At 40.5% G+C, this 24,218-nt stretch overlaps 1 protein-coding gene and 1 long non-coding RNA gene across 3 annotated transcripts in view; both read right to left on the bottom strand.

Annotated features, from left to right (window-relative positions):
* tshz2 (teashirt zinc finger homeobox 2) overlaps positions 1-22,354 on the bottom strand; it is a 39,578-nt gene extending 17,224 nt beyond the window's left edge. The window contains exons 1-2 of one of the 2 annotated variants that reach the window (XM_082518137.1): positions 21,864-22,354; positions 21,609-21,777 (exon numbers count right to left, since the gene is read on the bottom strand). In XM_082518137.1, coding sequence (XP_082374263.1) covers positions 21,609-21,648 — 40 coding nt within the window. In that variant the 5' untranslated portion in view covers positions 21,649-21,777; positions 21,864-22,354. Of the gene's footprint in view, positions 1-21,608 lie in introns of both variants that reach the window. The other variant, XM_082518136.1, reaches the window with a different exon arrangement.
* A 1,548-nt stretch (positions 22,355-23,902) lies between these two features.
* The window catches only part of LOC309696319, a 61,881-nt gene continuing 61,565 nt past the window's right edge, over positions 23,903-24,218 (bottom strand). Inside the window, exon 4 of the long non-coding RNA XR_014273418.1 lies at positions 23,903-24,080. This is a non-coding gene — a long non-coding RNA (uncharacterized lncRNA). The remainder of the gene's footprint in view (positions 24,081-24,218) is intronic.

Here is a 24,218-nt window from a genome sequence, read left to right as displayed (position 1 = left end):
CAATTAGAGCAGCAGGGGTTGGGAGTATGTTTTTCAGAGGATAAGTTAAAGCTTGACACGTTTATTTCTGCCAGTGCAGCTGAAGAGCTGGTGACAGCCTTATCAAAAGTCGTTTTCTTTGATCACCCAGCTCAAAATGTGGGAAATAGTAACCGTCCCTGACAAGTGAAGAGAAAAATCCAAAGGAACACAAAATGTTTATAAAGCACAATCTTAAATACCAGTCAACAGAACCTGAAGGAGGAAGAAAATAACTGTATGGTGAAGATGAAAATGTCATCACTTAGCAGGACAACAAGAAGCTGACAAATGCAGTGCTAATCAAATTTGTAAATTCAAATTAGCTTAAATATAATTCTTGCAAAGTGGGAGCACGAAGCTGCATCAAACCAAAGACTGAAGAGTGACTTAATGGATTCAGCAGGACAAAATCCCCAATTACAAGTTAAATGCCATGTCCCTTCACAATTTATATAAAACCAGTAAATCTTATTTTTGAGACTTTTAATGACTGAGCCAGCCAGTGAAACAGGGGAACAAAGTAGCTGTGCAAAGGAGTTACTCATATCCCTGTTGAAAAACTCCTCCGTTTAATGATTCACCGCTAAGGAGAGTCCACACACTTCCAGAAGAATTCAAATCCCTTTTCCCACAGCCTCTTTCAGTCCGTATGATAAATGACACCCGTCATTCCGCCGTTGCCAAACAGCACAGAGGGGAATTGTACTGATATATGATTCACAAGAACAGGAAATAAACTCTGCCTTTCTCTGTAGCTCTCCCTCTTGCCAAGTAGGACGGACCTGGACAGTGTCAAGGATCTCATGGTGGAGGCAGTGGGAAGGCTGACGGCACTGAAACCCAAAAAGGGAATAGACAGTGGGTTTCCAAAATGAACTCTCCCCTCTCTCAAAAACGCTGGAGCTTCTGATGACTGATGAAAGGCACATGAGCCACGGCATTGAAATAACAGCGGCATCTATGGGAACCAGCTTCCATATATGTGTACATATATAGAAATTAAACAGAGGGCACATTAAAGTCTGCAATTACCAAAGAGGGGAAAAATATAGACTGAGCAACCTCCTTCTGCCCCCAATTACAATACAGCAAGTGAGGCTAATTACTGCGCCTTGATTATTTCAGATTTCTGAGTGAGCGAGGATGACAACGGCTTAGAGAGATGGGGTGCAAGTTCAGATAAGGCTGCTGTACATGTATATATAAATATAAGATACATCATATAGATAGATTACTTTAAAACTAAAAACATTAGGCTAATTAAATACTTTCCACTGCCTGTTCCGGTAATAGCGAATGAAGCTGTTACACCAAGTTGGTGTTCTTCTGTCAGAGACAGAAGGAGAGGCACATCCTGCTGCTGTGCGGCTGCTCGCCTTCAGGCTAGTCCCTTCAGGCCAGCGCTCAGCAGTAGGCCTCCCACTTGGGCTCAGAGCGCAGGGATGTGCCCAGGGCCAGGACCAGCAGCACTCAATCACCCAGACAGCGACATCCTTTCGCCATCACCATCAGAGAGGCCCCATTGGGGTGGGTTGAGGGGGGGGGGGGGGGCTGGGGTTGGGGGAGATATTTATGGGCAGAGCGTTCACACATACACTGCGATTCCGCTGATATACTGTCGGCTGGCCTGCGGGACGGAGCCATATAGTTCATCTCCTCCTCATTTTTAGCCCCTAACCAGACCCCTGTAAGTGCTCCTCTGAGCTTTACAGGTTAGGCCTGATGCACGAAGCAGACAACGGCCGCTACACTCTATGTAAATCAAGCCCTCCAATGTGCAACCGGAGTTAGAAGCCAGTTATCGGATCTCATTATAAGGCATTGCTTTGTTTTGAAAATGTGAACCAAATGACCGAAATAAGTTGCAGCAGGGAGGCAAAGCTATGCCCAAGCTGCAGGATTTTGGAACTATTTGTTACTGAAGACACTTTTGAGTGAAGCCCTATATGATGAGCAGCATATGTTTACCTAGGAGGTGCATTTTAATGCCTCTTTACCTTTGATTTCAGAGCAGAATAATTACAGAGGAAGCCATGTAAAACCCTGTGGCAGATTAGGGAAGTGAGTTGGAAATGGGTTCAAATTGTCGTTCCGAAGTAAAGAGGCTACTTTGCACCACAAGGGGTTCCTTTCCTCAGGCAGGCCAGGGGATTAAAAGAAGCCATAAAAGGTCTCTGTAATGGCATCAGTAATGTCTTGCTGCCATTAAAAACGGTGAGAAAAACATCTGCTTTGCATTTTTCACTCCCCTGCTACTCATTTGTCTTTCAAACTATCTGAGAGAGTGCCTCGGTTTCACCGTGCTCATATTTCTTCAGAATAAGGTTATTTTACTGACTTCATCCGACGAGTGTTTGCCTTAAATCAGGGCTCTATTTTCAAATGCCAAAACAACGGCAAACTGGCAGAGGTCACATGTTGTGAAAGATTGTGTTTTCTATACCATAAATTTGCAATCTGGCATCCCCAGATTGTGTCAATTTGATCGCAAACAGCAAGATTTTTAGCGCTGTAATGTTTGCTTTGTCTTCAACTTCAACCAAAAGACACATTTCAACACCGTCTTTATTCACACCCACATAATAGATCACATAATAGGAGCCAGATTATAGTAAACACCTTGATTGCTTTACGGCTAGCCCCTAACCATTAGCGATGCACTGTATCCTCCTTCACTGGGCTTCTGGGAAGCCTGGGCCCTGCAGTAATCTTTTCTCTGCTAACCCTTTAATAAACCATAGCCTGCTTCATTAGCTTCCCCTCACAGAGTGATTGATCGGTGCCAGTCACAGAAACCCCATCCCTGCTCTGCCTACCTCTCCCCAACCAACTAAATAAGGCACTTTTTTCAGTCAGCTACCACCCATCACACTATTAAAGGAGAGTATTCAGCGTGAGCCAAAGAGGGAGTGGCATCAGCCGCGGATGGCAATGCAACAGTGTTCCTTTTGTTCAAAGGCTGGGTCAAAATCAATTTATGGGATGCACTATACTGGGCTCAGTATATTAGATTCTTATGGGTTCAGGTTCTGTCTCCACACGTGAAACGAAAAAAGGAAGAAGGAAGAAAAGAGATTCGGTGAATTTTCAACAATGAGCTGTTCACATTACACTGACAAAATACATTAAGAATGCAGCCTGATGGAGGGGGAAAAAATTAAATGGGATTAAAGGTGCAGTTTATAGACAGAATGACTCATTATTTTGTCTATTGCTTAACAAGTCTCACATTATTTAATTACATTCAGTGTGATTCTATTTCACTCACTTCAAGAAGTCATTTTTAGGATAAATATAGAGACAGAACACTGAAAATCACATCTATCAGACAAGTTTGAACAAAATTTGATCACGTCCTTAAATTACACATTAGATCACATATTATATCACTTGAGAAGGAAATCAGTAAAGTGAGCCCTTAATGGCAACATAAGAAACTGCACTTGAATACTAATTCAAAGCAAATTGTCCATCTGATAAAATGCACCACACACCACATGCTTATCCAGATAGCCACTGAGCAAGATCCATTTGCAAGAAGACAAACAATGCAACATTTATTGAGTTAGGATACAACTAAAGTAAATGTAAAACCCAACCAGAGGGAAGAAAAAACATGTAAGTGTATGATAAGAGCGGATAATAGAGCATTACTGTTATAATGACATATCATTTCCCTGCCCCCCCATTAGGAGCTGGACTCTGTTTTTTTCTTTTTGCTTTAGTAATACAGACAATGTATGTGCTTTGTGATCCCTCACCGCTCTACAGTGGAGGGATAGAGAGATACCGAGGTGCTAGATGCTGCTCAGCTGCAGTGATAAAGTCAGTAATATCACTATCTCGCCCTCCTCTCTCAAGAATTGCTATAAACCTATTTCGAAAATTGCACCCATATATTCAGCGAAGACAGTGAGCTCATCCCGGTGACAGTGCAAACTTTTAGGCTGAATTATGCCCGTGTCATTCAGAGGGGTTTATCAACGAGGGTCAATAACTCAGAGACCCAAATCTGAGATAGGCCAGCCCAGTGCCTCTTCCCCTAAACTACAGGCAGCTGGTGTGCTGCCACGGAACAGCCTGCTGCTATTGCTCAGGACACAAGATGGTGCCCAGTCGCACTACTACAGCACTTGAAGCTCTACAACTCCAGCACAAACAGACAAGGGGACACAATGTGAAATACGGGGAGTCATTACAGCTGAGACAAAAAAAACTGTAACAGACTAAGGCTGCACGACGGTGAATCTATTTGTTAAACTGCTTTGGTTAAGTGATCAATTATTCAAAATTCAAATAGCATTAGAGTAACAGCTGAAAATCACAGCAGGGGGATTTTTTTAAAATGTTTTGCTTAACGAATCTATTAATATAATTATAGTTTATTTCTGATCATCAAATAATCAACTAATTGCAAAAAAAACCCGTTTTTTTTCCAACTAATTCCAAGTAGAGTTAATAAGGTCTGTAATTTATTTAAATAAACAACAAACATATTGACTTTTTACATCCAATTTTCACATCTATATATAATTATTCACTAAGCGTAGCCTACACTCAGATAATGTTTAACTGGATTAACCAATTAAAGTATTTTGGTGAAGTTTTGGAAGATGTGACACATACTTACATATATATGAGTTAATGAGCTGCTATTGTAGCTGGCAGCAGCAAAATAAAAAAAGCACCGAACAGACTCGTGTGCAGACAATCAACGATCACACCAGGCTCACATGAAGTGTATGGATGTGTAATGTCACTTGACAGTTGACACATAAAAAAAATTTAACTAACTCTGTTGCCTTTAGGCAAGAGAAAAAGAAATCAGGATCTTGGTAAATAAAATTTAAAAATTTTAACAGGTTCTGAGGCCTTTTTAAGGGAAATGAATAAATTGTTTCATAACCTGCAGACACCCTAATTCATAATGCACCAAATGTGTAAGGAAAATAAATCCAGGACTTGTTTTCTTGTTACAAACAGTCTGTGCAGTATGTGCCTTTCTTTTTATTTTCACAAGAAATGCAGATGTCGGTCATGAGACATGAGAAGCGTTTAACTTTGCTCTTTCTTAAATGACCTTAACAACCACAATGACTCAACGCTGACAAACACTGAAGATGCAGACAAACGTTTCTGCTTTTCTAAAGGAAATCTCGTGGCACATTTGCTCCAAACCTCGGCTTTATCACTACTATACTAAAACAGAAATACACAACGCCATTTTGCACCATCCTAGGCTCAAAACACATTTCACCCTGACACTTATCTGCAATTAGCCATGTTAGATGTTTGTCATGTGCAAACACTTAGCAGAATTTGACATTCATTTGATTCTAATGGGCTTTTCAGTAGGGGTTTCTGCCTGTAGGATGTTGCAGTGCAAAAGCCTGAATGTTTGCAAAAAAAACATTTGTCACTTGAGGACAGAGTAAATTGGTAACATTTATTGTTAAAACAGACACTTTATATTTTCCTCAGTAGGATAGACTGGATTGCAGTGTTCTTTTAAATTGAGAGCTTTTCAGTAGGACTTTTTACCCCTGCTTTGTCTGTAGTCTGAAGGGTGATATCACCTGCAGCTGTTTACAATTAGCTGAATTGTGTCCCTTTGCAGCGCTTAAGTTTTACTCACCCTCTTTAAAAGCTGTATTTTCCAGATGGCCTAACATTAAGTTCCTTTATAGATATATATATATATATGTGTGTGTAATCCTGGAGCAACTTGACCTGCACAGCCTAGAGTAAGAATTTTATTAATGTAAAGAAATGTGGAAAAAGTTAACCCATTTAAAACAGTTTAATTGGCTCCGACCGCTCAAACACTCTAACAAAAGCGCAGCCTCCGCAGCCACACAAAGTGTATTAACTTTCTGAAAAGGCATTATATAAATGCACAGGTGACACCACGTCCACCAAAATATAACCTGCACTCATGGTGAAAGAGGCACCGGCTGCAATACACAAACTACTTTGCTGCACCAGTCAGCATTAAAAGTGTGTTTGGGTCAGAGTGATACATGCCCACACTCTCTCTGCGTAGAGTTGAAGCTGCACCATAAAAGAAACCGAGGTCTATCAGACACCCACAGCCACAAGCTATTTTGCATCTTGCAGACCTCAGATGACAGACCGTTGCATGAGTTTCCACACGCTTACTGTAGAGAGGGATAATTCTGTTATCATATGTGGCCCAGATTTGAAGCCAAACAATACGGATGAAGTTCTGAGCGCTCTAAATTCACTAGTGAAAACCATCAAGTGCCATCTTTGAGAGTGAGCTGTCGCGGTGACGACACGAGACAAAACGGCAAGTCTTCAGATTCAATTTTGTAATAATAATTCTTTTTTTTCTTTTTTTTAAATGTCTGAAAACAGCTTTTCGTGATTAATAATTTATTACGGTCGACTTCCTGTGTTTGGTACAAATCTCAGATTTGTTATTAGGAGCTAGAATCTCACCTCGTATTTCAAGCAAAACACAGTGCTGTTTTTCTAATACCTGTTAATGTGCTTTGCTGTTAAATACAGGGAAACACAAACACAGCATTCTGGGTATAAGTATAAACTCCATGAATGGTGTGTGGGATGCTTGCGAACTGCATATACACACTGCTGCATACGCCTGTAGGGCAGGAGTGCATTCCAGTGTGTGGAGCGCTCTTTATCCAGCCAGAGGTGGAGATGATCCTCTCTCACAGTGGGACCTTTCCTTTGTGTACATGTGTGTTTAGGGTTGTCTCGGCAACTGAAAGCCCGCTCCTTCATTGGGCAAGGCCTCCCCACCCTGAGCACTGTTGTGCATAGCGGAGGGCAGGATCCTGCTAGTGGAGCTAATAGTCTACCTGAGGTTTAGTTAAGTAGGCGCATGTGTGTGTTGAGTATATATGGCATCATCAAAGCATGCCAATAATTACAGAGTTGGGTTATTACTGTACGCGACTGTTATTTTCATTAACATTCATTTCCTGTCTCCGGTAAGAGTAAATACCCACCCACCAGCTTAATCACAGGTTTATTTCAAACCAGTGCAGTTATCTCCATGATAGCATCCAGCACTCATAACTTAGGAGTGAATGAAATGTTCATTTTATGAGAAACAGACCTATGGAAAAGACAGGTAAATACAGCTTACAGTGAAATTGGAGTAATTGAGCCTAACTACGAGCTAGATTTATAACAAAATGGATTATAGTACTGATGCACACTAAAGTTTTAAGGAATCGTATTACAATAACATTAACAACCCTGGGACTTCCTTTTTTTTTGATATGGCATGATACTAATAACATGGAACTGGCCATGTCCAAATGGGAGCATGTTTGCAGGTCTTTGCAGATTTACGTCGCATTAAAATGCAGGCAACCTTGGCAGGAAATAAGAGATGGGAAAAAAGCCAGCCTTTCATCATTTTCCCCAAATCAGAGGAGGAAATGAATATGGATGCCCTCAGGCATGAGGGGAAGGAAATTCAGGGGCTGATGAGGTCCCTAAAGGATGCGTCTGGACAGTACCGGAACTTTTCAGCTGGGTCACTGCCAGGGTGTGAGGGCTGCCATGAAGCATGTAAGAAACACATGCAAACACAACTGTAACACATGCAAAAACCCAGGAACAACTCAAAGAAAGAAAGCATACATACAAAAAGGTTGCGCGCTCAGAGGCTGATGAGTTAAAGACCCTTGCAACATCTCTCTCTTAGCGAGCTAAATTTCAATGAGTAGAAATCCGACTGATACAAAGAGTGTTTTTTAAAGACACAAAGATGTCAATAAGCTCCAACTAAAACAGTCCCGTGTGGCACCTCAGGTTAATTCTCATATTTCAGCGGGACAATCTGAAAGTAGCTGTGTAAACACTACAAAGTCACCCTCAGTCACAAGTCTCAGAATGAAGAGATACATTTCGTTATCACACTCTGTAAATAGTCATATAGCACCAACGAGTGCTATTCGCCTCGCTGTGCCATGTGAGGATGTGGCAGGCGAGGCTTTAGAAAAATAGAAGTGTTTAGACACACTGAGGCAGCAGCCGAAGATCAGTCTCAGCCTCAGTGAGGCTGGAGAGTCAGGACGCCCCCTGGAAGTTGGGTAAAACTGATCCGCCACATCAACAGCTAATTCACTGAGGGAGACGGGAATTCCTGGTTAGGGATTAGAACAGATTTCAAGGCGCTAAAGTACATGCAGCATGTAAAAGGACTGAGCTAAACTACATTTCATAAGATGAAATTACAAAATAAGATATGGATGAAGTGTAATGTAACAACTTTTCATAATGATGAGGTTACTTATGGGATGTTTAATGCCATTTAAGCATGCAAGGTCATTTGCGCCATCTTCCTGTTGCTAACAGCTAGAAGTACTTACTTAACTACTTTCCAGTTTTCTCTTATTGTTATATCCATTTTCCGTCGCTGCTTGTTTAGGTTTAGGAAATATTCATGGCGTGAGATAAAATGGGCCCTGTCTGCACTCTGTGTGGTCACAATGGCAGTTAGGCAAGAACGAGATTACGGTGCGCTGACGTAAGAGCCAAACGTACATGAAAGAAGACGAGTGATTAACAAACTTTGAAAGGACTTGCGTAGGTTTTTGGCTCACATGGACAGATGGTGTCACATCCAGGAGGCGAGGGAATATGTGGACGGAGTTTGCAGAAAGCAAGGGAGTATGAGAGGCGAGGCTATGCAGAAAGGAGGTGCAGAAGGCTCAAAACAACTTCTTCAAAGAAGTTTTGAAGCAGATGTCTCTTTTCACTGCTTTCGCCTCCACTACAGCACCATCTACACACACACACTGATTAGACAGCAACAAAGGGCAGGGTGATGTTGACCCCACTCAAACCGCAAGCCAGTGCTGTACCAAAGATTATAGATTACTCGAAGATCTCGCACATATGGAAAATACCGGCTGGCTTTCTTCGGTGACTGTTACGGGCATGTCGAAATTAAAGTGGGAGGAAAAGTTATGTGAAATTAAAAAATGCTTGAAACATATATTTCTGTCACTTCAATAGACCGAGGAAGACTGCATCAGGTCTGAAAAACCCAAACCTATGAAAACAAGGAGAAGTCACAATACTACTGCTTTTCTGAAAAGTTTGGAGAATTTCCCAAGATTTTAACCACGTAAGCATCAGCCGGACGGACCACCTTAAACAATTAACCTGCGTATTTGGGTTTTTTTAATCAATGTTTAAAATTAATCAGTCCCGTCTCAATATTTCACAGAGAGTGCATCATTTTCATGTTTGAGAAGACTACAAAAAAATCTCATGGGAGCTTACTGTGTATTTTTAGTATTTAAACAACAGTCGATGACATTCTTAAATAGATATAAACCTAAAAATGTAATTTTTTAATCTGGATCTCCACACATGTAATGCTGAGCCTTCGTTTAACATCTCAATCTGTGCAGTTACAACGTTAACTAATGTTAGCTCTTTAGCTATAGTGCAGATGGGGAGCTGTCAAAAGGATCACTTAGATGACAACTGATATCTTCAGCTTTAATTAGTTAATTAATCAGACATGGCTTACTTAGTGTGCCATTAGTACCATGAGCAACTGCAACTACAAAGCGGTCACCTTTAAATACTTTTGGACAGAATCAGGGTAATATAACTATTTTAAGTCAACGTGGTTTGTACAATACAGAAGATTTTTTGTAGTTACTCATAGTTTAAGCAAATAAATATTCACTAGTAGGTGACCAAATCTTGTCTTATTTATTTTTTAATATTTCTTTGATATCAAAATAATATTATATTAATGTTAGTATTTCATCTATTGGATTGCTTTTCACTCTCATCCAGGTCAGGTTTCCACACAATCAAACTCTCTATAATACTGATGATGGAGCAGGTTTCCAGATTCATCACTGACCAGCTGCTGTACCGCTGTGTCCTGTGCAGGTCACTCTGTATTAAAGTCAGGGCCTTTGGCTAAAGCAATGATCTGTGTGTGACCTCTGTTACATTTTAGGGATGAGTGAGTGGGCCCCAGGCGACAGTTACCAGGGATACAGTACGCAGCACAGAGAGGACATGTCAGTCACCAACACAGGGAGCTGCAAGGACAGGTAGGTATTCAGATTGAATAGGAGCTGGGTATAACAAGAAGTAGTTTTGACACAAGGACAAATGACCACACAGACGGAGTAAAGCCGTGCAAATGGAAATATTCGACAAGATTCATATATGCCAGTTTAATAAGCAGGTTTAAAATTGACAGCTGGGTAGTCTTAGGTGTCAAGAATAAAAGTTTGGAGCTCTGGAAGCAATCCAACAAATGCTTCGAGCTCTTTTAGACTTTCTACGAGCACAAGGAGTACAAAGCGACAGGCGTGAAGACACACAGTGAGAGGCGACTACACCGGACAAAATGTCTTTAAGGTTCCCAACAGACTCTGTTTCACCAGACCGAATAGCTTTGCTGACTGCCACAGCACTGACCTCCCACTGACACAGAGAAAATGACCACTTTCTACAACTTTAAAATGGCCTGGGGATGGGTGGGGAGGGGGGGGGGAGGGGGGGAGGGGGGGTGGCATGAGAGTACTGAAAATACAACAGACAATTGCTGACTCAATGTTTGTCAGGATATGGGAGGGAGGAAAACGTGTCCTTGACACCTTAAGCGGTTTTGGATTGAACACAACTTATTTTGACAGTTAGTTCTATATCATTGACTTTTTTGACGTCACACGTGATGTCCACTTGTGACGATGACCAGGTGCGGCCAGGTTTCCTGCGCTGTGCACGTGTTATCATTATCAACCTAATGATAAACAGCAGTAACACAGCACCATTATTTTCTACACTCCCCGAGGTGCAATGCAGGCCTGTTAGATCCTTAAGCTGATCTGTCTGCACACACGCACATGCACGACCTCACACACTAAAAGCCATAAAATATGACTGTAACATATCATACTATTATAGTTTGCTTTTAGAGGCCTCCCTGTCACTCTGTTAATCTAAAGAATGCTGTTCTGGTTTACAAGTAACAGCTGAAAATCAGGCAGAGAAACACGGTGCCGTCCTGATGGACAGGAAGACTTATGGCTGGCCTGGCTAGCAACCTCTTGAATGTCTGGGCTGAGATATATGATGAACAGGCAAACGTGGGAGGACATGGAGTCCCTGGAATTCTTGCAGAGGGGGCGAGCGTGATGAATCTGCATCTGCTCCTAACAGTACGGCGAATGTAGACATACTGTAGTTATCATCAGTGAGGTCATAAGTGGTGAGGTTATGTGTTTGGTGGAAATGCGTAACCTTGAAAACATGAAAAAGAAGGAAATGCACGTCACCGGCGGCCGTGGGTTTTATTGAAGCTAAACCCATATGCCCACAGAGTTTCTAGGAGGCAGTCGCCAGCTGGACGTAGTATACTGAAAGCCAGACTTCTGCCGTTGCTCAATCAGTTGTGGGCTTAGCATCATGAAATCTGGGTGACGATGACATCACCCCGCACCCGCATGAACCGTTTGTGTGACGTGTCAGTGCAGTTCCTCTTTGTTTGCTCTCAGTCAAGACACAGTTGGACCATAATTAGACATGCTGCTTCCTGTACAAAGACTTCCCTGTGTAATATTAATCATGTGAGGATAAAGTTGTAAATCCATCCTCTGCGGAAATTCCCCCTCTTTCATCTACTCTCAAAATGGAGAAAAGGCTTCTTTTCTCTTATGAGAACAGAACGTCGGTTTAATCAGATGTCAGCAATTTGAGAAGCTGTGCAGGCCTCGAAATCTGAAAATGATAAGGATTTTAATGTAGCTTTTTTTTTTTATTCATCCAAGGCTGTCAAAGAAAGCAAACAAACAAAACCCTAGAAGGGTACTTAGAGAGCACAGACCGATACCAAAGCCAGTGCCTAGTCTCCCAGTTTAAAAGAAAGTGATGCGGATCCAACCCAAAATGTAATAGGCTGTTTCTTCTCCCATAATCCACCTCTCCCCCAGGTTTCATCGAATTCGGGCGGGTAGTTTTTGCGTAAAGCAGCTGACAGAAAGACAAACAGACAGCGCTAAAAATCAAATCACACTAACTTGAGAATCTGCCTCAATCTGAATCTGCCCCGGTGACCTGATCCTCACTGTTTTATGATACTGTAGAAAAATATTATGAGTAGATTTTATGTGGTATTTAGTGAAATTAGTTCATCTTCATGAAATATCACAGCATATAAAATGCTGCAGAATAATATTTTTGGTTCCCTAGCATTCATTTTCTTCTCTAAATTATACCATTCGTCATGCACTCATTACAAAGACAGTCAATTTTGAACCAATTCCAATTGCCTTTAATTTCTAACAGAAATAATACAAGATGCACATTTTTCATCTGCCTGACATCCATTGACTTTATTATTGTATGAAAATGCCAGACTGTGGCTGAATAAACACAAAGAAAAGTCAACATTATTCACATTTATAGATGAAGTATATTGGTTGGTGTTGCACTCTCTGCAAAATCTATCACAATCAAAGTCAAATGAAGTAAAAACTATTTTTAATCCTCGTGCGAAATTCTAATACTTGTTTATGTAGTGCTTGAAAACTTGTTTATTTCAGGCACACACACACAAACGCTTGAGATTAACTTAAAGGCAGACTGCAGGTAGCAATAAGAAATCATTGCTGGTAAGTGCACACAGACCAAGCCATAGGCTACAACACTGACATGTTGTGTGCTTCTCCTTAATCAAGTTGTAAGTACAACAGAATTATTCAACATTCATCATGGATACCTAAGCTGTCACTGCTGTTTAATGAGTATCAATTAAGCTGTTTCAACAGACTAGCTCAGCACATACTGTAGACACAAACAGGCAGGCACAGCCCTAAGGAGAAGGTTCTTAACACGATGCCGTGCAAGTCTCAGGCACCGTTTAGGTACAGCAGTAAAGCTAAAACAAAGAAAATGTTTGGTATTTTTACCAAGCAATGTCTCTTAGTTTTATGGCAAACAGGTAAACAGTATCTGCTTCCAAGGTTTTTTTTTAAACACTTGTGTTTTTCTGATTTTTTCCACTTTTGGAGTCTCCCATGATGATGACGGTGATGCTTTCAAGAAGGAAATTCTTTCTTAGCGCTCTGTAAAGATCTACAGGATGCTTAGGTTGTGGCTAATATTACTCAGTCGACAAAAATAGACAAATTTTATGTATGTGGAAAAAAATGAAGCACTTTACTGATTGATTTTTATTTGACAATATTTTTGGGGACCGTTTTAATAACGCAAAATAGAAATATCACCATAATAATTTTAAAAAAACACACGAAATATTAGTTACACAGTAAAGTGGAAACTTTACTGTCATTCTTTATTCACGACCACGTTTAGGTTTCAGCCAATCTGCACCTCAAAGTGTCACGGGGCCGAATGGTAATGTGTTTAATAGAGTGCATGATCCACTGGACCCCCCGCCACGAAGAAAAAACAAACTCTTTATTCCTGTCACTTTACATTCAGTTTGACATTAAAACGTGTCTACTGCTAACAAAAATTGTCAAATGAGCCTTTCAGCATTTGAAAGCTGTGCTAATTAGCAAGCTGAAGTTTCTACTCCCCTAAATCAGTGTTTCTAGTGCGAGAAGAGTTTGTTAGATAACGTCACTGAAAGCACTAAGAACACAGAATCATGAGAGTGCTGTCTGGTTTCTAATTCAGTGGGACTAATATGAGTTATTATTTCACCACTTTACATTATGTGTTTAATTTATAATTTAAGCTTTCTGTATCTGTAACAAGTAATACGTAAGATGACTATTAAAATCATTTGATTAAATCTTGTTAAACCGTCTGATAGTCTAACCAGTGTGTGGTTACTCAAATATAAATCCGTTTGACTGCAGCAGATTTTTAGGGATGTTTTGATAGTTTATAAAATCCACAAAAATTCAAATTATATTATTCCATCTTAACTGTGGCCAGGTCTTTTATTGCTTTTTGGGCATTCGATCCCTGCGGTCATGCCACTGAAACACATCGGTATAAATTAGACAATTTAAAGTGTTTAAATGCAGTTAATTATAGAATGAAGATTACAAAATACCTCCAAATGACATTTCAGCTTGTTTTCCACAACCAAGTCTATATAATGTGTATTAAAACGAAAAAGATCAGAAACACAGGAATCATTTTGCATTCCAATACGATGGAATACAAAATAGGCTAATTAACTGATTCATTTGAAAGTTTACCAAAGACATTTAAAACAAGGCAAGAAAATTTCTCATTACAAATCTTGATTGGCAATAATAAGAAGTGTGAGTTAATTCTATTTTTCTTTGTCTGCCTAACTGTAACCGAATAGTACAAAATGCGAAAGCCTCTGCATGACCCCCGAAGAGAGACGGACGATCACAGGCCACCAAGGTCAACAGAGCCGGCAGAACATTGACTTGATTCATCAAATTAGCTCCTATGTAATTGTGCTGCATGACGACTCATAAAACACGTAGGCTATAAAGCTGTCAGGAAGCCATCAGCCTCGTGGTAAATGAAGTTACACAAGGTGCAAGGTTCACAACTTCATGCAGTGCTAGAGTAAAGTGTCCAGCAGCAATTCCTCTGGTCATAACCTCAAAGGCTGTGGCACAGGTGTGGATTTCAGTCGGGGGGAGGCACAAAAGATGCATCCTCCTTAATATTTAGAAGAAATGCGTTTGCACAGACTTTTACTTTGAAAACAAAACAAAGATATATATGTGCCACATGTTTTCATCGTGCAGAGATTTTTAACATGAGCAGAAATTTTGCTCATGAATAGATAATCATGAAATATGAATAGGTGCCACATGCACGTTAAAACTATTTGATTCCCCCAACAAAATACACCAAAAAGGCAAGAAGAGTGAATCAGGCCTGTATTTGGAGTGTCTTAGGATTCAGGATTATTTAAACGATGACAAATATTTGCAATTTATTTGGTATAGTTGTTAAAATATGTATTTTGTTTATATAAATAAAGAAAAATTCCCTTTACATGAATGCAGAAAATGGAAAATTTTGTACATAAAGATTTGCTGGAATGCATGAAACGGACTGTTTGAAATCTCCTGTGGCTGGACCACCAGGACCTTGACTAATGTGTCCCATCCAGAGTTCAAATGAAACCCATGCCCACTGAGCCTGGCTGTGTGCCAGCATTTTGAATTTTGCTTGTAATGTGTAGCTCAGTAAAGGTGAAGGTAAACCCAGCCACTCAAAGTAATTAAATAAAAATGAAATGAAAACAAACAAACAAAAAACCCAACTAACATAAATATGTAGAGTTTCTTGTGACATTTTCTTCTTTTTTGAGTTAATGAGGTAATTACCACTTAGAAGTGTACATCACTGTGCTTATTTGGTGCGTGTTTGTGGGTGGTATGCTCTATACTGTGGATAATACTGCAGGGTCCAGAGCGGGCCTCTTGATAAGGTTCTGGGTTTGCAGAGCAGATTATGGACATTAACGATGTTCTGTCATTCCGAGCTCTTTGTTTTTCTCCCCACGGGATATTTAGTGTCTAGCTTACGATTTGATTATCTTTGAGTCAGAACAGCTAACTTGTAAAAGCACGAGTGAAGTTGCTGAGTTGATGACCAGCACGTGTACATTTTGACATTCGTTTCAATGTGAAAAGAAAGCTCCTAACACAAGAGCAAAAAGTAATGAATATTAATTCCACTAATTAACTTGATGAGATAATTAGACACATTACCTGTCCAGGCCTTAAGTGTTGGAATAACAATGCCGCACGTTTATTTTTGTGTTTAAGAGGCGGAGAGAGAGAAATATTCACTGAAATAGTCTCAGTTAATGAGCATTTGATTTTAGCTGGAATCAAACAGCTGAATATTTTTTTTATTTTGAAAATATTTCATTTTTAATAAATACAGCTGGCTGCCTATTTTTTAAGCTCTGTCAACTTATTTTGGTTTACAGTCTCAGATTTCCTTTACCCTTTGCCTTCCTTTGTTTAAGTTTAGCTAAATAAATACATATACTGGCAAACACTTTATAAAAAAACAAGCAGCTATAAGCAGCAGCAATGCTTGTGAACACATCGCATATCAGGGAAACAATCACATCTCTATCTACTGCTATCTAAAAGACTAATTGATAAAGACTTGATAAACAATTTTCCAAACCTCCAGAACACCTGAACGCATATTTAGTGGTCTGACCTCGCAGAGGCTCGTGGAGCATGCACTGTGAAGGCAGCTTACCTTTGTAATTGTTACAGATCACACCATTAGCACAATATTGTCATAGCTCCTGCTCCTGCAGTCAGTAGCAGCCGAGGGTTAATTTGCATAATAAATCTTAATTGAAGCTCATTAAGGATTTGATAAGAAGCAAATCAGGTACACCGCGGATAACTTAAGATTAATGCTTTCTCTTTTTTTTGGTGCTTGCATATTGAAGCGAAATGTCATATTCATTCATTACTGGGCATCTTACATCACTGTAAGATATATGATATAAGTTAAAGTAAACTTTTAACACAGGAACCGGTGAAAAACATCTAAATGGGGATCTTTCTCTACTTGAAACTATCAGCCACGTTGCTGCTGAGCTAAAGCAGCGCAGGAACCCCAGATGGTCCCCACCCCTGAAACCTGAGCAGATGTGATTTTTAAATCTGGAGAGGACCTCTTTTTAAGAAACATAATATGTTAAGAGCTTTGAAAAGCCTCTCAGGTTAGGTTAACCTGATCCGGCTGTGATTGTATATAAAAACCTCCTAACCATATGGCCGACACGTATGCTCTCTGACTGACTACACATGTAGGTCAACAACTACAAGATGGATTTCTTCACTTACATCTTCTCGACTCTGCGTGGACACAGATGATGTCCTGACAAAGCGGCATAAACTATGGTAGGAATGTATATCATTACAATAATACGAAGCATATGAGCTGCAGTCCGCTTTACCATAAACCATATAAGACACACCATACCTCCTCTGTGTAATCAATACCAGGTCCTCAGTGCTACTGTATTAACTGCAAACTCGCCTTGCATTCTTATCCTCTAAATCCACATAAATGAACAACCAAAGCTATAAAGTCTCCTCCCTATTTTCCTCTGTAAATCATTACATCTTTAGGGACCTGGACAAAATACCATAACATAATTTCTTTTGTACTTGGAATGTCTAGCAGAAATAATGAGTTTTAGCCTCCTTGCAATAAACTCTCCCAATATTCCAGTTATTGTCAGACTTAATGAGGAAAAAAAAAAAACATAACAAGAAATAGTCTCTTTTCTGCAGTGATGATCACATGGAAACATTATCCACATGAATCACCCCAACGGCATATCAAATTGTGTCATTTGCCTGGAAACTAGTGCAGGTCTCTGAGGGAAGGCAAGGTGAATGAGCAGTTGCTGTAGAGAGGTGCAACACTGCACAGGCACTTGCCTTGAGACCAATCATAACAGGCTGTTTTTTCCACACAGGAGAGCGCAGCGCGGAGGAGAGAGATCACTGTGCTGGAGGGCACAGGAGTCTTGGTTCTTATCACCTAGACAGTGCACCACACTGTCTGCCTCTCACGCAAACAAAAACCTTCCCAAACTATTAGCCATCTACACCTGTCAACTAACTAGCACGCAGGAGAAAATGCAACGAGATCACGCTGGAACCACCTGACTTGATCCCACCCCCCCTCCCTTTTTTCCCCCCACCGTGGCGAGAATATACAACAAGAAAACTAGCTGATGAGGAGAAAGTTATTAAAGGATATCTCTATGGGGAGCGGCTGCAAGTTAGAGAATTGCAAGCTTTGCAACAAAGTGTGCACATAGAGTCGGGTTTGCTCATAAGAAAACAAAATTTCAAGGCTGGATTTGATCAAAACAAAATATTTGCCCTGCTGAAATAAATTCACAGAGATATGGTGCATAAAAATACACTGATTTAATGAGTGCTAATGATAATATCCTTTGGTAACTATTCAAACAAGAGTTTTGCACTCAGAATGAGCACTGTTACAAAATGACTACTACATATTTTTTATTGTAAGGGGAGGTTTTTCATCTTATTCTGCAAAAACTTTCATTATCTCCTGTATCAAAATGGCAAAAAAGGCACATGGAGGCTTTTTTTTTAGCAGTAACAATCACATGCTTTCCAAGGCCAAGAAGATGGTTTGCCTCATTGTTGTCATGCACTGTGTCTTTTCTCTGGAAAACCATGTAAGATTATGGGGTGTACTCTGTAAAAGGGTCGGGCAGTCACCATATGTTGTGCCATGCATTGATTCCTAACTTGTAGCCTGATGATGCAACCGTATCAAGTATGGGGAGAAGCTCAGTATGTCAAAAAGCTGTACTCTAGAGTCAGAGTCACAGGATAAATATAAAAAAACAGACATACACGAGATCAGTTAAATTATCGAAAAAAGTTCAATCTAGCAAGACCATCATTCCTTTTAAATCTTAATTAGTCAAATAAATGTAAGAAAAATCACAGAAAAAAGTCGGTACAAAGGCTTTAGACAAAAGCGAGTGAATACAGAGGAATGAGAGCAGTAATGGGATTTTAAAAAAATACAATAAGACTCTCTTGTACTTGCTGCCATTTTCCTCGCAGTTTTTGTCATACAAAATGGACTTCCTTTTTCTACCTAAACTGGATAAACAACATCTGCCTTGATCGTAGGATGTTTTCTGAACAAACCACTTAGGAGGAATTTCTGCTAGCCAATTCCCACAAGCTGCTGTCAGTCACTAGCTGGCACTGCAACACTTAATGCCTTTGTCTGTTCTCCAATTTATCTTGTTAACAGCAAATTGGGCTAACAGTTTGAGGCAGAGAGCTATTGTAAAAAACAGAAAGAGGAATACTCCCACGGCCGCAAAATAACATATGGCTCCCTTCACTCAAAAATGCATCCCGTGCACTTATAGGGCTTTACGTTTACACCACATATAAAGCCGATACACAAATTTCATCCTGGAATCTGCAGCCTGATAGCCTCGGCCTTAGTGATGTTTTCTCAGTAATAAAGTAAAGGTTTAGTGCATCCTATCCCGGACTGGTGAGTAATTGGCGTTTTAAATTACCACACAAACCCTGTATGTAAAGGAAGTAAATCAGATACAACTGTGGTCTCACATTTACAAATACGCCTATTAATAATACAATCCCCAGTAGAGAATGCAAGAGCCCTGAGTGCGGCATGTCCTTTGAATAAATGCTCGAGCTGGAAATTGCGATTTTTTTTACCCCCTCACAACACCTTGCAAAACACTATTTCCTACCAAGGGGGGGATACTGCATCTTTAAGAGCCCTACAAAAATGAAACCTATTCCTTTGCATCTTCCATGCTCTTATTTCAATACTCCTCTCTCCTTGTTCCCCCTCCACACATCATTAAACATATTATTATAACATGACTGTCAGCCTGCGCCTCTCTTCGCTCCATTCTTGCTCTGCCAGGTAATCAATTTGTCGTCACTCTCTGTAACCCCAGTAAAGTCATCAAGTGAAATGAGTTACAGCTGCAAAGAGCCTTCAAGAATACAGGAGGAAAAAAAAAAAAGAATGCGAGAAAAATGACAACACAGCCCAGGAATATTCCACCGCTTGATAGCACATCCCAGGTCTTGAAGATGAAATATTAATGCACAATTTGTTTATCTGCAGGCCCACATCTCTCCAGTGCCGAGCTGTTAATTTTCTATCGGCACAGACAACGGATCAGTCAGTCATGAACTCTTCACAGCCATTACCGGGAGACATTTTGATTAAGTATTCCTAATGTAGTGGATAGGAAAGAATGAAAACACTCTGCCTGCCAACTTTTGATTGACCATTAAGCCACTGATGAATGTGCCTGTCAAAGAGGAGACAATTACCTCAACAATGAAGAAACTCTTCTGGAAGGCTTATTTCTCTATAGGGCTGACACATTTACCAGAGTACAGGCGAGGCAGCTGAGAGCGTGTAAAGGGATCACTTAGGCATCTACTCAAAAGTTCTCTGAATAAAACTGGGGGCATTGTTTTTAAGAAAAGAGGGCTTTTGGCGACTGAAATGTGGGAAAAATATTTAGTGTGTGACTGTATGGCACCGAGTGTCTATGTGTGTGTGTGTGTGTAAACTGAGAGTGTGCCGGGCAGATAAGGGTCTCAGTATCTTAAGCGGGTATAAAGAGACGCTATTATTGGCAGCGAACAATCACCATCTGGTTGCTACATCCGCAACCATAATAAAGACTGATAACTTCTCAGCACACCACAACCAAGTAATTGCATCCTCAAACGCTGAAATACCCTTGATCAATCTAGTTTTAATGCACCGGCTCGATCGTAATGAGGCAGCCTTTTTGGGAACATTATAATTTACATTAAATAGCACAATTGCTAACGCTGCTTAAAAAGTGGTCAAAGGTAATTTGTGACCTTTTTGTGTAGTTTAGATTTTTTTTTTTTAAATATTATAAGCAAAAATTAAGTTTAGTGGTATTTTTTGAGGGGGTCCTTTGGGATAGAAACGCTGAGATTCAGCTTCCCTACAGTGCTGCATTAAAAAAGAGAAGCTGTAAACACAAACATTTACAAAACCGTTTTACAACTAACATGCTGGCCTCCAGCACACACTGCACGGGCCTCCATATAGCGTCGTTTGTGTGCTTTAACAAAACAGCAGAATGTACATAAGCATTTGACTAGATTACCCCGCTTCACAAAAAGTAAAAATGTGTGTGTTGTGGAAGTGTGCACATCCTGTTTTGCCTGCCAGCAGCAAGGATGGAGTGTATATGGGTGCCTCTGTGTGTGTGTGTGTGTAAGAGAGAGAGAGAGAGAGTGTGTGTGAGTGAGTGTAACCCATTCTCCATTTGTCCATAAGATTATGAAGAGTTCATACAGAGTTCATCTGCTACGGATCCAGCAGCTCCACATCTTTCAGCCCCTCTCCACACTTCATGCGGGTCAAATCAAATGCAGTGAGAGAGGGTTAAAAAAAAAAGTATGGGCAAAGAAAGTTTCTGATCAATGAATGAATAAATGCCCCTTGACATGGTATGAGTATTTTTTTTTCTTTTTTGGAGGGGTGGGGGGCACCTAGAAGGCTTTATTGTCCTTCCTTTCCCCCTTTCTAGTGTTTTCCATTATTAATCTAATTAATCATCCCAGAAGTGCTCTTAAAGCTGCAAGTCTTCCTCTACTGTTTTATAACATTTGACTTTTTACAGTAATTGATACCAAAAACTGGTGTCTGAGGTCCCTGATGAATCCCCCTCACTGGGCTTCTAGAAGGTCCCGAGTGAAATGAGAATTAGTTTCATTTCCGTATTATTAAATTCACTTTATCTGCGTTCACGTTCTTCTCTACAGGACATAGTAACCCATAGCCACATGTACATTTATAGAAAACCTGCTCTGATGGGCTCCTCGGGACAATCTCTTACTAAACGGAAGGATCTGATTCGTATCTCTTCGGGGGTCCCACATGATAAAAGTTTGAAAGGGAAACCCTGTGTTGTAGACACGCTATTCGCAGAATCGTAAAACAAATATCGACAAATCTCACACACAGGTTCTTTTTTGACAAAAAAAAAAATCTCTTACCCGCAGCCCGTTTGGGTGCCTGCTGTTTCCTCCGTGGCATTTTTTTCTGGAGTCGCAGTTCACTACTGTGCCCAGGTGAAAACTGAATGCGGTCTACGATAGTCCATGCATAGACAGAGAGTGTGTGTGAGTCTTTATTGTGGCTCTCCGACTACTTCAGTCTCTCTCACTATATAAAGAAAAATCCAGTTAGGAATCGTTTTTAGAGAGAGCGGTGGGGGGGAAACAGATGTTAAATCGGGATCGTTCTTTCACCTTCTTCTTCCTCCTACGGGCTGCGAATCTTCTTCTTTCACGATCCGTTTGTGTCCATCAGTGCCACATATGTTGATCGACGCGTGTCAGTCAGTTCCGCAGGCTGTTTTCGGTGGCTAAAATGTGTTAGGAATGCGCGTAAAAAGCGTTTGGTAATGGTACAGTATATTACGCACGGTGCAGGCGAGGGGAGAGGCGATGCCAGCAGACATCGATCCATAGAACAAACTGAACATTAAAAACTCCTCCCTCCTCGCCTGGACTTGATGATGGCAGCGAGACATTTGTTACACTAGATAACCATGAGTTTATTAAAGGAACAGAGGCCAGAGAAAAGAGACGGGAGCACAGGCTGTGTGCTGCTGGGCTGCTGCTTTCTATCACTCTGTGCTCGGCGCCTTTTCATGCAGCTTTTCTTGTTTTTAGAGCCTTTCCTGCAGCTTCCGCTTTGCTCGCTGGATGAAAGACAAGTTTGTAAGATCTCCAGCAGATATGAATGAACTGCCGCAGACACACGGTTATTGTGTGGGTTTGACCGAGTAACTCGCTGAATGTTGGAATAAACCTACTTATGTGAACAGGCTGATTCCAAAAAACAGCCCGCTCTTTGCAGGAGTATCAAAATGCACAAAATTGTTTTGTTTTTTTTGTTTCGGTTAATACTTTCCAAGCTGAATGCAGTTCTGGAGGCCTGATGTAAAAATGCTTTATATGCGTTGTAAATGCTTCATAAAGTCCCTATGAACGTGTAATTGGTCTGAGATTATGTATGGCCATGTCGATGGCATTGTGGATACTCAAATTACAAAAGGGTCCTGAATCGATAATTACAAAACACACAGTAAAAACTGACATTTCAGGACACTGTTTACATAAAGATCACATTAGACTTAGTTCCTTCCTCTTAGTTCTCTAGTCCTTCCTGTATCTCTGATTAATCTTCTCATTATGGCTACAAATAAGAGGCATCAATCCAAGTGAAAACATGACCAACTATTTAATTTAGAATTACAACCTAAGAATATTTTCACTATAAATTAATCTGCCCATTATTTTCTTGATAAAGTGTACGATGAAAGTAAAAGCAGCAAAGCTACAGTGACACTGACTTTTTTGTTTGAGTGTAGTCTGCAAACTGTGAGGGAAAAGAGTAAAGAAAAAAATGCTCACACTGATGTAATCACATTGCTTTTTTCCCCTGACCAACACTCCAAAATACTACAAACTTTACTTTCTGAATAAAACAAAGAAAATCATCACCACTGCTAACATGACATTTTATTCTACTTCTAATTTGATCCCATTTTCTAAAAGTGACAAAGTGGTAGGAAAAAAATATTAGTAGCTCTGCTCTACTTCCAGGAAGGGGGTTTGTATGTTGCCAGATTTTTCTGAAACAATCTCAGAAGGCATTTTTAACTTTATTCACTTTAAACCGAACATTTCTTTGCCTTAATCCTCTATGACTAAGGAGCATAATAGTAAAGACTCTCTTTCTCTTTAAAAGCAACTCGTGACCTAATCAAATATGAAGTTGAGTTGATGGATGACTTCATTTCAGAGAGACAACACCCCTCTGAGATCCAGGCTCTCCCCGCATTACAAATGGCTTCCTGATAATATTCCATCACCCTATTTTGTGTCTGTCACTCATTTCGCCAATGATACCAGAGACCTCCCGTGAACTCCACCTGAACCTGTGCGATCAATCACGTCTCAGATCAAGCCTGAGCCATACCTGTCTGACAGCTCTTAACACCCTGTGTGTACACAAAGCATGCATGTGCGGTGACAGCCGTTACACCAGCGCCCACCACAAACTCACCTTATCTCTCCCAGAATGGCCTCGCTCCGCTGCCGCCTGCACCTACTGAATCCCGTATCTCCTCACCGAGCTGTAAAAACAAAAAAGTTTCTGATCAGCGCTTGTATTTACAGCTTTTTACACACCGTCCATGCATGTGGATGTGGTGCTGGAGCATGACTGGCGGGTTAAAAAAAAAGTTTCTGATCAGCGCTTGTGTTTACAACTTTTTACCTACCGTTCATGCGTCAGTAGCGCACACATGCAGATGGTTGAATCTGCCATCCTTTAAGTCTTGATGAGCTTTTTTCTTCTTCTCGTGTTTGCAGTTTTTATGCCTGGATACTCGAGGATTTTCCGGGATACAACTTCAACAGATTTCACTTAAGTGTGATCCGCCACTGTAACCGCATCTGACAAACATATATCTTGTTAGTGCTTTTTCACAGCCACCTGTGGCTCTCATTACAGTGAAGTTAATATAGAGCACACATGCTGAGAAACTAGACATCAAAAAACAGGAAAAAAAAAACTTGACTAGTTTTTGACGA

This window comes from Aulonocara stuartgranti (assembly GCF_965226115.1).
Source record: "Aulonocara stuartgranti genome assembly, chromosome: 20".
Lineage (NCBI taxonomy): Eukaryota > Metazoa > Chordata > Actinopteri > Cichliformes > Cichlidae > Aulonocara > Aulonocara stuartgranti.
Note: the sequence above shows the minus strand (reverse complement) of the source record. Positions and strands in the feature narration are given on the sequence as shown.